At 41.2% G+C, this 15,729-nt stretch overlaps 1 protein-coding gene across 4 annotated transcripts in view; it reads right to left on the bottom strand.

Annotated features, from left to right (window-relative positions):
• Nucleotides 1-14,196, bottom strand: part of HMCN1 (hemicentin 1) — a 457,926-nt gene extending 443,730 nt beyond the window's left edge. For all 4 annotated transcript variants that reach the window (XM_038542311.1, XM_038542313.1, XM_038542312.1 and 1 more), the window contains exon 1: nucleotides 13,885-14,196. In XM_038542311.1, the coding sequence (XP_038398239.1) occupies nucleotides 13,885-14,158 (274 nt within the window). In that variant the 5' untranslated portion in view covers nucleotides 14,159-14,196. The remainder of the gene's footprint in view (nucleotides 1-13,884) is intronic.
• Between the last annotated feature and the right edge of the window lie 1,533 nt (nucleotides 14,197-15,729).

Below are 15,729 nucleotides of genomic sequence, written 5' to 3'. Positions count from 1 at the left end.
TGAACTAAACAAAAAACAAAACAGACTTCACTTTGAATCTTAAGAATTGATATTCCAGATACTGCAATACTTTTTAGAATCCTGTTCTCTATTGCTTCTTGAAATAATGTATTGTCTCGACTTTCTACCTAGTTTTAAAAAAATTAAAGAATAAAAGCCATCTCATGAATTTATTTCTTTCCATCACCCATAAGTCTCATTTAACCGGCCTCACCCGGTCAGATCTTGGCAAAAACAGCTACCATTGCCCTGAGGCATTTTCAGTGGTAATCAGAGTTCCTTCCAGCCAGCGAACTTCAAGGAACTCCTCCCACCTGCTATAAAACAGTGCTTAAAGGTAAGCTCTCAGAGATTTGGTGCTGTGGAAAAATTGCTCCAATTAGTGCGTTTGAAGTTTCCAAGAAAAGAAACCTAGAGGTATACAAACTCAAATACTTTGGAACACACATGTAATTCTCAGAATTCCTAGCTCCTATAATTTTCTCCATTTCAAAATTAAATGTCTCAACATCACCAAAAAAAAATCAATAATGCTTAATTAAATGTTTTAAGAGTGAATGAATTCAAGTACCAAATGATTTAAGAGTAAAATGCACAGATTTTTTTAAAAATTCAAATTACTTTTAAGGACTTAAACAGTACAACCACTATATTGATGCCTCTCTCCAAAATTTCCATTGAGAATCCCATTCCTATCCAAAAAGGGTTTAGAACTTAGAGTCCATGATACTCCTGATACAAACACTGTTATTAGAAATCTCTAGAACAAACTGACTCGTAAGAGTTAAAGACTTTTGTTTTCTTAATGTTACTTACTGAGTGGTCTCAGTATGGGTTGAATTGTGTCCCAGCAAAATGCATGTTAAAGTCCTAACCCCTAGCACTCCAGAATGTGACCTTATTTGGAAATAAGGTTATAGAAAATGTAGTTAGTTAAGATGAGATCATACAGGAGTAGGGTGGGCCAATAATCCAATATGACTGGTGTCCTTATAAAAAAAGAAATTTGACATAACACACGGGGAGACCACCCTGTGAACATGAAGGCAGAATTCAGTGCATCTACAAGCCAAGGAACACCAAAGATTGCCAGCAAAGCACCAGAAGCTAGGAGGGAGGCATGGAACAGATTCTCTCTCACAGCCCTCAGAAGGAAACAGCCCTGCCAACACCTTGATTTCAGACTTCCAACCTCCAGAACTGTAAGACAATAAATTTCTGTTGTTTAAGCCACCCAGTTTGTGGTACTTTGTTATTGGCAGCCTTAAGCAAACTCACACAGTGGTCCCTTTGCTATGCCTTCTTGGGTACATTCCCACAATCTTACACATTTTTCACAACAAAAGAAAGTGGCAAAAAAAAAAAAATAACTTATAGAAAGCTATTCTTTTCCAGATTTTGTACATTTTGTGAAAGTTCATGTAATATATGTTTTAGTTGTCTCATATGTAAAACAAAGATAATATCTATCACTCAAGAGTTTTTGTGAGTCTTAAATGAGATAAAGCACGGAATGTATCTAGCTCATTCTCTGGTCTAGTAACCACTCAAAAAACTAAAATGGTAGCTGTTCTTACTAGAAATAAAAATTATGCTACTCGCCTATGTCAATAAGACATGTGAGATGAGATGTTTCCTCTGGAGTCCCTACTAGCCATACTGCGCTCAGAGTTGCCAACAGTTGCTAACTTCATAAGGTTCCAACTCTTCCAGGGTCTGACCTGTATCTTAAATTTATACACAAGCCTCGGTTAGACTTTGCAACCAGCGTATTCACCCTGCTTTATGTCACGATTGTCTGTGGTTGCTGCTTCAAATGCAAAATATTCCTCTTCTCATTAATCTGCTTCCTCTCTTGACCCATTCATTCACCATCCTATGCCCTCACAAATCCCATGACCTTCCAACCCATCTTCCCACAGAACTCTCCATCTACCTCCCACTTTAGCTGAAACAGGGTTGTCCTTGGATGGCACCACCTCCCCAACAGTCCTACTGGGGTCTGCTCATTCTCCAACATCTCAGATACACCAGAGTCAGGAGGTGGGTCAGAATTTTACCCACTCCCAGTTCATTATTTCTCTACTTTCAGAGAAAACATCTGCCATTTTGGGGTGCATGCCACCTCTAACACCCTCTAACCCTCTTCATCATTGTCAACTGTCACCTGGAGACTTCTCAATAATTCATATTAAATAAATATGTGATGCCTGACTATCTTCCTCATCATTCTGAGCTCTGTTATATCTGGGTTACTTTAATAACCACATTCAACTCTGCAGACTCAAGTTCCCTGATCTAATCCCATGATCTTCATTCTAGCCAAATTTCCTTTGCTATTGCAAACTAAATTCTTTGATAGTCACTCTGGCTATTATTCACCAATGACCTCAACTTCTTTGTCATATTGTCCTTCACATGCATCATCTCTACCTTTGTCAGTCCAATATATCTAAATCTGACTCCATGATCTATCACTTCAGTCTCTCTCTTAATCAATATCCTTCTCAGCCATATCCTATTCCTTCAGTCACACCTGCTCAACAAAATCCCAGTCCTGATTCAATGCAATGGTCAACCTCACCAGTTATGCCCAAGCTGCTGAGAGCTGCTAAAGAAATCGCATAGCTAGGCAGTGTTCAAGCATTACAAATTCATCTTCTGAACTATACTTATCCTGAGAAACAATCCATGTGTCCCTAGTCATCTTCTACCTCCAAAATTCTATTATTCTAAAATCCCTTATTTAACCTCTGCCACTTCCCTCCTCTCATCAAATGACTATCTATTCTGTTTCTGTTAAAAAAAAAAAAAAAAGAGTCCATCAGACAATAAGTGACCCAACATCCTGCACCCCCACCTACCAGCTCATCCATGACCATGCCTGTCTGTGATCTGTTTCTCTAAGGAACTGAAGGTCTTCTCCTGCCAACAACCAATCCCTCTACTTTGAATCCTATCCCTTCTTGCTTCCTTAAAGTCCTGGTTTCATAAATTATCTGTTCTCTCTGGCATTTTCCATCTCTTCTACTCTACTGACTCTTGCCCAGCAGTACTTAAACATTCTCTCCTCTTTCCCCTCTCTCTTATATTAAAAAAAAGTGCTTTTCTCAAAACTAAGTCCCAATAACTAACGTTTACTGAGAATTTACTGTGTGCAAAGGGTTGTGCTAAGTTTTAGACATCTATTATTTTAATCCTCACATTCTCACAATTCCGTTACCAAAACTTAAGCACAAAGAAATTAAGATCCTACAACAAGTAAATGATGGAGCCAGGCTTCAGCCCCAAGCATCAGACTCCACAGCCCATGCTTTTAACCACAATGTTATATTTCATGAAATAAAGAGACTACACTTGCTAGCATCATTTTCTTACCCATTTCAGCCTCATAGCTCCACAACACTAATGAACTACCCACCTCAGCCTATGAGTTTAACTTTTATTTTTAGTAACCTTATAAATGGAGAGAATCGACAACTTCTTTCGCTTAAAATTAATAAACTTTTAGATTTTCAAATGCTGCTCCTTCAAGTTTCTCTTCCTATTTTCCTGAACTCTCCTTTCCAGAATCCTTTGTGAATTTCCCTTCTGTCTTGTAAATGCTTGTGTTCTCCATAGCCTATTGTCCTTGTTTTCTCAGTGTACATACTCTCCTTGGATGATCTCATTTATTCCAATGGCTTCAGCTGTCATCTATATAAGTTTCAAGTGGACAGAACAGCTCCTTGGCACTATTCATACTAACACTGACAGTTGGAGATTCTTGAGGAATGATACCTGGAGACAGACAGGCCACCCAAACAGACCCACACAGGGAGACATTTACTTTGTAATATTCACCACCAACCAAGGTCTGGCTCTCAGACTTGCAAACTCAAAAATTTGAACTTGACACTGTCAGAATATTTTAAACACTACAGACTGATGCATAAAACTGGTATGCCAAAGTATGAGTTACCAGTGAGGAATATAACTGTCTAGTGAATCTGATGTATGTACAAGTCTGACCAGAGCATTCTCTCCCCATAAGGAAAGTGCATTGTGTTAAATTATCAGAAGGCTGTTCAGTGAGCATGCAATCAAAACAAGGAGAGTTAATGGTATGATCCAAATATGTAATGACATCATTACATATTTATAAAGATAAACAGTCTATTGCCACAGTTAGAATGTTACTAATGGGTGGATTGGTTATTTAAGTGAAGAATGAGCTAACATTCTGAACCTTAGATAGAACTTGGCAAAAAACTCAGGCAATCCAATTAAAAGCTGGGCAGAGGATCTGAATACACATCTTTCCAAAGAAGACACATACAGATGACCAGCAGGTACATGAAAATATGTTCAATATCACTAGTCATTAGGAAGAGGCAAACCAAAGCTACAGTGAGGTATCATCTCACACCTGTTAGGATGGCCATTATCAAAAAGACAAGAAATAACAAATGTTGACAAAGATATGGAGAAAAGGGAACCCTTGTGTACTGTTGGTGGGAATGTAAACTGGTGCGGCCCCCTACGGAAAACAGTATGCAGATTCCTCAAAAAATTAAAAATAGAGCAACCATAATATCTGGCAATACCACTAGGGTATCTATCTGAAGAAAACAGAAACACTACCTCAAAAAGATATATGGACCCCCATATTCATTGTAGCATTATTCGTAATAGTCAAGATATGGAGACAACCTAAGTATCCATCAATGGATGAGTCCATAAAGGAAGTGTGTGTATATTTACAATGAAATATTATTCAGCCATAAGAAAGAGGGAAATCTTGTCAGTTCCAACAACATGGATGGACCCAGAGGGTATAATGCTAAGTGAAATCAGTCAGACAGGGCAGCCCAGGGGGTTCAGTAGTTTAGCGCCACCTTCAGCCTAGGGGTGATCCTGGAGACCTGGGATCGAGTCCCACATCATGCTCCCTGCATGGAGCCTGCTTCTCCCTCTGTCTGTGTCTCTGCTTCTCTCTCTCTCTCTCTCTTTCTATCTCTCTTTGTCTCTCATGAATGAATAAATAAAATCTTTTTTAAAAAATCAGTCAGACATAGAAAGACAAATATCCTAAGATCTCACTTATACATGGACTTGTAAAACAAAACCAAGCTCATAGATGCAGAAAACAAACTGGTGGTTGCATGGGAGTTGGGGAAGGTGTCAAATGGGTGAAGGGGTTAAAAAATAAGCAAGTAAGTCATGAAGATACAGTGTACAGCATGGTGACTATAGTCAACACTGTATTGCATATTTAAAAGTTGCTGAGCAGTAAAACTTAAAAGTCCTCATCACAAGAGAACAAATTGTTTTAATTAAGTATAGTGACAGATGTTAACTAGACTTATTGTGGTGATCATTTCACAATATAAACAAATAATTAGGTTGTACACCTGAAGTTAATGCTATATGTCAATTATACTACAATTAAAGAACTTGGTTGTACTCTCATTTTCATTGTTGATCCCCACCCCCCCGGCCCAACACTTTTGGTTGCAATTTTATTTTAGGCAAGTTAATGTATAAGGAGCTTATTATCAAGACAACCAGCCTAAGACTGACAGTGTCTCTTAAAGTTAACTTTATATACATTTTCTCTTCAATTGCATGCCAATTGCATATTTTAACCTAAACAGTGATTCGGATTTCCTTTTTCCCATGTTCTAAGGGCTAAATCCAGTCCACTGGACTTTCCTAATAGCTCAGAAATCTATAACCTCCCTTCTTATACCCAAGCCATTCAGTATTTCCCCCATGAATTACTGTGATAGCCTCAGATTTCATCTCTCAGCTCTCAGGACGCCTTACTCCAATCCATCCAACAGATAAAGATCTAAAATGAAAGCCCAATTATGTCACTCCTCACTTACAATACTCCAGGCTCCATATAGCTTTCGGGATGAAATCCAAACTCCTTAATATTTTGATAAACTGCTTTTACTTGTGTACTTTGTTCAGGTTTCAGCCCAGGCGATACTTCAGAAACCCTGTGGGGACCATCACCTTTTGAATTCTGAATCAGGGGCACTGCTTTGGGCTCACACAGCACCCTATTCTTCTTTCCACTATAAAATGTATCATGGTATATAATATAATATTGCTATTTCTCTTGTTCTTCTCCACATTGACTGTTAACTTCTTGTAAGTTATGTCTCATTATTTTTTCATCAAAAGTACCTACCACAGTCCTTGACAAATAGTAAGAAGTCTATTATTGACTGATGAGTAAGAATAAGTGGATGAATCAATAAATATGATGGCTCATCTTTATATTTTTAAATTCTTTTGCCGGTTTCCCCAGTTAGAAAGCAGTGGTCAGGTGTTCAAGGGACCAGTGTGGCAAAGAACACATGCTTTGTGTAGTGGGATAAATGGAGCAGTCCTTGCCCAAGGAGGTTAATGTCAAGTCAGAGAGAAAGGTAGGTAAGCAAAATTATAAAGACCACTGAGGATGGATATTGTTGGTTTGACCAGAGACAAACCACAAGCAAAACCAAATTCTGATTTACCAACAATCAATTAGAAGGTGCTCCTCAACTTAACAGCAACAACAAAAAATAAAAACAAAAACAAAAACAAAAAAAAAACACCATTCTGTGGGAGTCCGAGAGTTTTTGGTTAGAGAGAAACATCCCTAACACATTTAACATATTGGATTTATCAAAATTTGGTCCTTATATATTTTGGGAGAAAGTTTTCATTGTACATAGAAAAACACCTCTACATATCCTCAGAAAACATCCAGAGACATAGTATCTACTCTCTTGGGTTAAAATATTCTATCACCTTAGGAAATGAAATTATCATCCTCCAGCCAAAATATCTCATTAAATGTTAGTTCATTGCCTTTGGCTGGATTTCTCTTGGACTTTAAAGACCAATCCTTTTCTTCATGAAAATCCTTCTTCCTATAGAATATGCTAGAAGCAAAAGGAGACTAATAATTTTGTAGCTCTTTTTCCTATACTATCGGAACTCAAAACATTTCAATTTGAAATTCAGTTCATATAAATTTGTATAGGTTTTCAAAGTCTAAATGTACAATATTTTCTTTGTAAAAATCTTTTTATTCATTACGGCTTCTGGTGATTATGCTATTGCCTAGAAAAAATATTCCAAGAGAATCTTTTCATAAAAGTCCTTAAGTGCTTTCTTAACACTGTAAATCCTATGGAAAGAATCATACCAAGTTACTGAAGATTCACAGGTTTTTTACAATGAAACTCTTTAAGTGCAAAGATGAATAACTTTGATATTTCTCCAAATGAATCAAGTCCTTGCTACTTTGAATCTCTTTGCAGTCACTTATCTTTCACCATATTAGTCATTAAAATCACAAACTTTAATAATAACCTACCAAGGCACTAATTTTATAGATAGAGAAACAGAAGTCTGGCAAGGTTAAATGATTTGTTCAAATGACAGATTAAGGAAAAGAAAACAAATCTTCTGTTCCAAATTAGATGTTCTTTCTAATACATTGAATTTGCACTTTGTAAAATACTGGTTGAATCATTTATCAAAACTATTTCAATTTTTGCTTCATGAACAAAGCAACCATTCCAGTAGTTGGAAACAACAATATAATTCCAAAGATTTCCAATTATTTTTCTCCTATTCTCTTTTGAATTCTCGCCAAACAGGCTTTCACATGGGAGCATCACTACACTTCACTATGGTTGTTGAGTCATCAATGACTTCCACATTGCTAAATTGACTAGCCAAATCTCGGTTCTCCTCTTAATTAACCAATTAGTGTTTCTTCCTGAAAATACTTTCCTCTCTTGACTTTTAGGATAATAAATAAATAAACTCTTCTCCTCCCTCACTGACTTTAATTTCTCAGGCTCCTTTGTTGGTTGATCCTCGTCTTTCTGCTGCTATCTCAGGGCAGGGTCCTTTACTATATATATATTATATATATATATAAGGGTACCTTTACTATATATATATATTATATATATATATTATATATATATATATATAGGGTACCTTTACTATTATTCTTTAATCAATCCCTCAGTGGCTCATCTAGACTCACAGCCCTAAATGTCATATATATATATATATGTGTGTGTATATATATATATATATATATACACACACACACACACACACACACACACCCCTTTGGATCCCAAATGTATATCTCTGACCCAGACCTCTTCCCTTGAACCTTAATTTCATATATCTAACAGCATTCTTAATATCTTCACTTGGATACCAAAAAACATCTCAAGCTTAATGATATCCAAAAATAAAAGCCTCATCCTCCCAAAATTTTCTTAAATCTGCTTCTTGCTCATTCTTCTCCATCTCAGTAAATGGCTATGCTATGTATGCTTCTACTCACTCAAAACAAATCCTCAGCATCTGCCTTGTCTTCTTTTCCTCACACATCATTAAATCCTTTTGGTTTTAATCTTCAAAATATATACAGAATCCAACTCTTTTCCCAAACTTCCACAGCTACCAACTTCACCAAGATATGCCACCTTTTTGATAAAATAATCTCCTAAATGATACCATAGTCTCCTACCCTCCCTGTTTCTGCCCTTGCTCTACAATGGAATGATTATGTGGATGCATAAGTCAGATCATGTTACTACTCTGTTCAAAACCCTAAAATGGCTCATATCTCACTCAGAGAAAAGCCAAAGTCACAGTGGCCTATGAGCCCTTTCACCAAGTGCCCCACCAACTTTCTGATCTCACCTCCTAACTTCCCCGTATTCCCCATTGTGCTCTAGATACACTGATCTTTTTCACAGTTCCTTGAACATGTCAGGATACTCTTGCCATGTTCAGAACATTTCATTTATTGTTCCTCTACCTGCAAAAGTCTTTCCTCAGATATCCTCATTGCTCCTTCCCTCCTTCATCTCCTTCAAGTCTTTGTTCAAATGTGACCTTTTCGACTGGGAGCTTCCCTGATCACCATATTTTAAATATCAGCACATTCAACTCACTTCAAACTCCTCATGCTCTTGTTCTGCTTCTAATTTTCTCTAGGCCAATTACCACCAACAAACACACCATATATGTTTTGATTATTTTCTTTATTGCCTGTTTTCCCTCCCAGGAGAATGGAAGCTCTATGAGAGAAGTATTTGTCTGTTTTTTTTTTTTTTTTTTTTAGTATTTGTCTGTTTTATTCAGATAACTGTATGCCCAGTGTCTGAAGCAATGCTGGAAACATGACAGGTGAGTGAGTAAGTGAGTGAATGAATGAACGTAGACAGATAAAAGATATCCTGGAGGGGGGGGGAAGACAGAGACATAATGAAAGAGAAGAAGGGAATTTTCCTTTATATAAAGTGACTTATTATACATACTGCACCTGTCTTACAGAGAGGAGAATTGGAAAACTGAGTGATAAAAGGAGCTGTAGTTAGAGGAAGACCATTGGCCCTCCTCAAAATCATGTGCTGAGAAAGACGGAAATTTGAGTGTTGTAAAAAGCACAGCAAAAAAGAATATGTAAGATTCAACAAGTTTGATAATAAACTAGTGTTGATAAAGATGTGAAGGAATCAGAACGCTTTTCCATGCTGGTGGGAATGGAACATGGTACAAAGGCTTTGGAGACAGTCTGGCAGTTCCTCAATTAAACATAGAGTCACTATGATCCAGCAATTCCACTCCTAGTTGTGGACCCAAGAGAAATGAAAACATACATTCTTCTGCGCTGTGAGCACCCAATTTCATTGTGGGGATGGAGGATTTCCTCACATCACAACAAGCTATTTTCCAACACCACCAGATTCCACAAATTAAGGGTTCAGTTCTACAAGACTGCCCGCCCCTTCCCCCACCCCCCCCCCACCCCCACTTCAGAGGCTAGCTGCAAGTCCAGGCTGTTACCTGTACTTCCAACCAACTGGCTATAAAGCAGAGGTTCCATGACCTCCTTCTTAACTTTGATTAATTTGCTGGAGTGGCTCAAAAAACTCAAGAAACCTACTTACCCACTGGATTATCAGTTTATTATAAAAGAATACAACTCAGGAATAGCCAGATGGAAGAGATGCATGAGGAAAGGTATGTAGAAAGAGGTGTTAAGCTTCCATGCCATCTTTGAGAGTGCCATTCTCCCCAAATCTCCACATGTGAACCAACCCAAAGCAATACAAACCCTGTCCTCTTGAGGTTTTATGGAGGTTTCATTACATAGTCATGACTAAGTCACTGGCCACTGGCAATTGATTCAACCTCCAACTCCTCTCCCCTCCCCAGAAGTCAGTGATGGGACTAAAAATTCTATCCCTCTAATCACATGGTTGAACCTCTTGGCAACCAGCCTCCATCCATAGGTGGGATCCAAAAGTCATTCCATTAACACAACAAAAGACAATTTCATGGCTCTCATCACTTAGGATATTATAAGGGTTTTAGGAATTCTATGCAAGAAATGGGAATGAAGACCAAATATATATTTATTATAAATTATAACACCACATATATCCACACAGAAATTAGTACATTAATGTTGATAGAAACATGATTCATGATAGCCAAAACCCTAAAGAGCCGTTATGGATTAACAGGTAAGCAAAATGTGGTATATCCACACAATGGAGTACTATTTAGCCATTAAAAGAAATAAAGTACTGACACATGCTATAACATGAATGAACCTTTAAAACATTACGCTAAAGTGAATGAAGTCAGTCAATAAAGACCACATAGTGTAAGCCCGTATTCAGATGAAAGGCCAGAACAGGAAAATCTATAGACCGGAAGTAAATTAGTGCTTGCTAAGTACTGGGAGGATGATGATAGGAAGCTAAGGGAATGATAAGTTAAAGGCACAGGGTTTCTCTTTGAAGTGATGATGTTCCAGACTGCAGTGATGGTTGCACCCGCCTGGGAATAAACTAAAAACCACTGAATTATACATTTTAAATGAAGGATTATATAGGAAGGGAATTATATCTCAATAAAACTGTTAGAAATGAATACAGTAAATATAATTATGGAAGTGAAAAACCCATCTTAACCACAGCCAGCATCAAAACGGTTGGCTTGACTTTTCATGATCCTCATCCTCCCTGATCCTTCCTCCTACCATGGGTGTGTTTTTGGTCCTCTGACACTGGCTTCCTTGCATGCACATTTTCTGAATGATTTTACCACCTCCTTGTTAACTTGTTAGACTTCTACTTCATGTATGTCTGTGTTTTCCATGTGTCTTAATTTTTGCCCCCACCCACAAACATACACCTTGAGCCAAATTGTAATGCAGAAGTCCAAAGCAATCATGTGCAAAGGCCTACAGGCTTTTGTCAAATGCCTTCGAGTATATCTCAGATCTTACCCAGCTTTGAAAAGCTATAGGTAGTCAAGGTTATAATTATTGTATTAAAGTCCACATACTTCTCTCCATGTCAGTTGTAGCACCCAATCATAAAGATAGGTGTTAGGAGCATGAAAAACCATCACAAGTAAAACAGCCAGCCATAAAATGTCATAGTCAGAAGTGAACTTTAGAGATGCTCAAATCCAATTCTCTCATTTCATAATTGAGCAAAGAGGTAAATTGACTTCTCTAATGTCACTCAGTAAAACAGCCAATCCCCATTCAAGGCTCTTTGTGTCATTCCATGCTGATCACCAATCAAAAGTACAAGAGAATCAAAAACTCTTAATGATTATACACACCATATACACAAACACACAAATATCACACAAAGATGATATTATAATCCAGTAAAGTGAATCAGCAAAGTAAATTAAAGGCTATTAGTATGTTTTAATTTGTATCTCTCTATCTTCAAAAATATTTAAATAGCCTTAGAAAATATAAACACTTGGCCACTTCTCTCTACTTTGAATCACAATAATGTTAATTCTGCTGAATTATACATGCAATTAACTTTATGGAACCAATTTAATCATTTTCTCATATTATTTCAAAAAAGCTATAGCGTGCCAAGTTTTCCCCACTTTGAAACATGATTGCTAAACTATAGGAAAGTCAACTACAGCATACTTTCCCATTTGGTAACAATTGGAAAGCAGCACACCACAATACAATTTATTCCAATAATTTTTCATATCACATCAAAATATCATGATGATCTAGTTTCCATTTATGACTTGGGGTGATTTTTGAGTTGTTTGCAGCAACGTCATTTCATAAGAGTCTTTTGGAGAAAAGTGAATTGTGATGTTAATTAGAGACAACAATTTTTACTTTACTTTTTAGCCAACTTCAGCTATATCCCCATAGAAATAACATATTTAAGCTATTCCAAAACAGCAAAAGTCTTGAACTGCATCGCAACTGGCATCTTGACATTTAATAAGTCGAAACATAACACATGAGGTGTCTTACTAAGACAGTAAAACAGTAAATGACCATTTAATTCTTTATTCAAATATACAGAACATTTCATGTTTAATCAATATAGAAAAACCTACCTTACTCTTCTATATGCCCCCCAAAAGTAGGATAAGTTCTTATTTTCTTTTAAAGATTTTATTTATTTATCCATGAGAGACTCAGAGAGAGAGAGACAGAGACAGAGAGAGGCAGAGAGAGAAGCAGGCTCCATGCAGGGAGCCCAATGTGGGACTCGACCCCTGGTCTCCAGGATCACACCCTGGGCTGAAGGCGGCGCTAAACGCTGAGCCACCAGGGCTGCCCAAATTCTTATTTTCAACATCTGAAGAACAACAACCAAAAATCCCAGAAAGTTCTATTTCCCTCTTAATTTCTCCCCCATGCCACTTTTTTAAGAAAGCTGGAACCTGCCACATTTAAGACCTAGCAATCATCTCAACTCATATGCTTATCAAAATGCACAAAGCAAGAATTTGAGATGCTCAATATCAAGCTCCCATTGTGAAGAGGTTGAGTCAAGGTCTTTTGGGTGAAGAGAGAGACTTTCAAACCAGGAAAAATGTGGGAGAACAGTGGGGGAGGACCGTTAAGAAACCACTGCTTTATTTCTTCAACTGGGCAGGGACTTGCGCTAATGAAACTCAGGTGGATGTCAGAGGGCAAAAGCCCCAGGGCTCCCCCTGCAAAGCTGCCCTCAGCAATGACAGTGAGGGGCTCCTCTGAGCCTCCAGAAAGGTGCCACTAGAAATAGAAACTGAGATAAAGTAAATAGGATCCTATAACAGCGGAGCAACTGAATCCCATGACTTTAGGGGGGAAAGTACAGTTATTTTGCTTTGACTACCTTTAAAGAGTACCCACAACCAAATTACATGCATCTCTACTAGATGAGACATGGACACAATGTTTCTGCCCATCTGTGAACCTACCTAGTGATGACTTGGGGCAAAGATGCATAGATTCAGTTAAGAAATGAATGGCTTCTCTCTTATTTTCATCTCCTCGGTTCCACTAGTAATTACTCACAAGCTCCCCAGTGTCTCACACAACAGGTTTTTCTTCCCTCTCTAATGTGAGCGTTATCCTGAGTGTGCTCTCAAGCGGGATGTTAGTTAGCCGAGAGCAGCGCTGCTGGATGCCCATGTCCAAGTCTGCCTTCATAATTAAGCATTCTTTAGCTCTAAAATTTAAAAAGCCAATGAACTCCAATTTCCACGTCCTTGCTCAGGACTCCGGGTTCTGGTTTTTGCTGTAATTCCACACTTCCAGGTTTAGGGACCACTGCACAAGACCTGAGTAGGAATCGGGGAGCAAAGAGAGATGCCAAGTGCAACTCTTTGTTACAATGGCTTTCAGCTACACATTTAAAAATAAATAAATAAATAAATAAATAAATAAATAAATAAATAAATAAATAAATAAATAAATAAATAAATAAATAAAAAGTTCGGAAACTTCCCAACCCTGAAATAATTCCTTAGCATAAGACATAATGAGAAAGAACACAGACACAAAGAATAAATCGTTAGTTCCCTTACCTGGATCATGGAAAGGCACCAAAGCAAAGTTGAAAAGTGGTCTCTTAGGTCTTTTCAGAGACGTCTCCAAAATTTTGGAAGCCCCTTCGATCACCTGAACCAAATCATCATACATGGAACCAGTCACATCAAACACAAAAGCCAAGGTGGAGGCCCCCTCGGGAATTTCCCCGGCCCCGGGCTCGGGCTCGGACTGGGGGCTTGCATCGTGAGCTAGGGAGGAATAAAGAAGAGCAAACAGGAATACGGTGGGGACAATGTCCCGGGAGATCATGGTCTTTTCTTTCCTTTTTTTTTTTTTTTTTTTTTCCTTTTTTTTCTTTTTTTTTTCCCTGGGCGCCTGAGTGCAGGGCTCAGCCCTCCTCAACAACACGCAGGGGGTCTCCTCTCCGAGCAACTCATGAGGCTCTCGAACGCTCTCTCCGACCTAGCGAAAGTTTGGAGGCGACAGTCCGCTGGGGACCGGCACCAACGCCGAAGCCCTGCAGGGGCCGACGGGCGGAGAGGCGGCAGCTTTTGTCTGGACGCAGCTTCCTCCGGGACGGCTAGGTGCCCGCGGGCCGCGCGCGGCGTGTCGCTCCGAGCCGGCAGCGCGCCCGGCCCATGCCCCGGGGGCCGCTCCGAGCCCTGCGGCGCCGCGCCCAGTCCCGCCGCCCGCGCCGCCCCCGCCGCCCGCGCCCGCGCCCGCGCCCTCGCCCTCGCCGCCGCCGCCGCCGGAGCCAGCCACTCCGGCTCCCAACTTTCCACTGTGCGCCGCTCGCTCGGGAGCGCGGAGGGAAGCCCGGCGCGGCCTCGCCTCCTGATTGGCCAGCGGCGCCCCCCGCCCGCCCTCCTCGGCGCTGGAGCCCCCCCTCCGGGAGGGCGACTCCTCTCTCCCCCCTGTAGGGTCAGCTCGGAACCCGGGAAGCGCCCCGGGTGTCAGCTCCGCTCCCGCCCCGCCCCCGCCCGCGCTGCTCCCCACCTACGGCACCCACCCCCCCGTGCGAACAATGGCTTTCAAGAACGTGTGGCAAAGCCCCACGCTGCGGGGACTCCACACCAAGTACACAAAGGGAATCTTGCTTTTCTACTGTGTGCAGCGCTGCTGCACACACCTCTCTCCTGATCTCCCCACCCCCCACCCCCAGAAGCCCAGCCTGCAGCCTCCCAGCCTCCCAGCCTCCCAGCCGGCAGCCTCCCAGCCTCCAGCCTCCCAGCCTGCAGCCTCCTAGCCTGCAGCCTCCCAGCCTCCCAGCCCGCAGCCTCCCAGCCTCCCAGCCTCCAGCCTCCCAGCCTCCCAGCCTCCCAGCCTCCAGCCTCCCAGCCTCCCAGCCTCCTAGCCTGCAGCCTCCCAGCCTGCAGCCTCCCAGCCTCCCAGCCTCCCAGCCTCCCAGCCTGCAGCCTCCCAGCCTCCAGCCTCCCAGCCTGCAGCCTCCCAGCCTCCCAGCCTGCAGCCTCCTAGCCTGCAGCCTCCCAGCCTCCCAGCCTGCAGCCTCCCAGCCTCCCAGCCTCCAGCCTCCCAGCCTCCCAGCCTCCTAGCCTGCAGCCTCCCAGCCTGCAGCCTCCCAGCCTCCCAGCCTGCAGCCTCCCAGCCTCCAGCCTCCCAGCCTGCAGCCTCCCAGCCTCCCAGCCTCCAGCCTCCCAGCCTGCAGCCTCCCAGCCTCCCAGCCCGCAGCTCAGCCCAGCCGGGAGGGGGAGCTGGGAATGTCTCTCCCGGCTGCAGCCTCTCGCTGTCACTCTTTGATCTCCTCGGGGACTGCAGCGGGAGGAAGGAGAAAGCTGCAAGGGCCAGACGCGGGAAGAAAAGGAAAGGGGCTGGGGGGGGGGGGCGGGGAGTGAGAGACTCGACGGGGACCGGGGAGCCAC

Source organism: Canis lupus, chromosome 7 (assembly GCF_011100685.1).
Source record: "Canis lupus familiaris isolate Mischka breed German Shepherd chromosome 7, alternate assembly UU_Cfam_GSD_1.0, whole genome shotgun sequence".
Taxonomy (NCBI): domain Eukaryota; kingdom Metazoa; phylum Chordata; class Mammalia; order Carnivora; family Canidae; genus Canis; species Canis lupus.
Note: the sequence above shows the minus strand (reverse complement) of the source record. Positions and strands in the feature narration are given on the sequence as shown.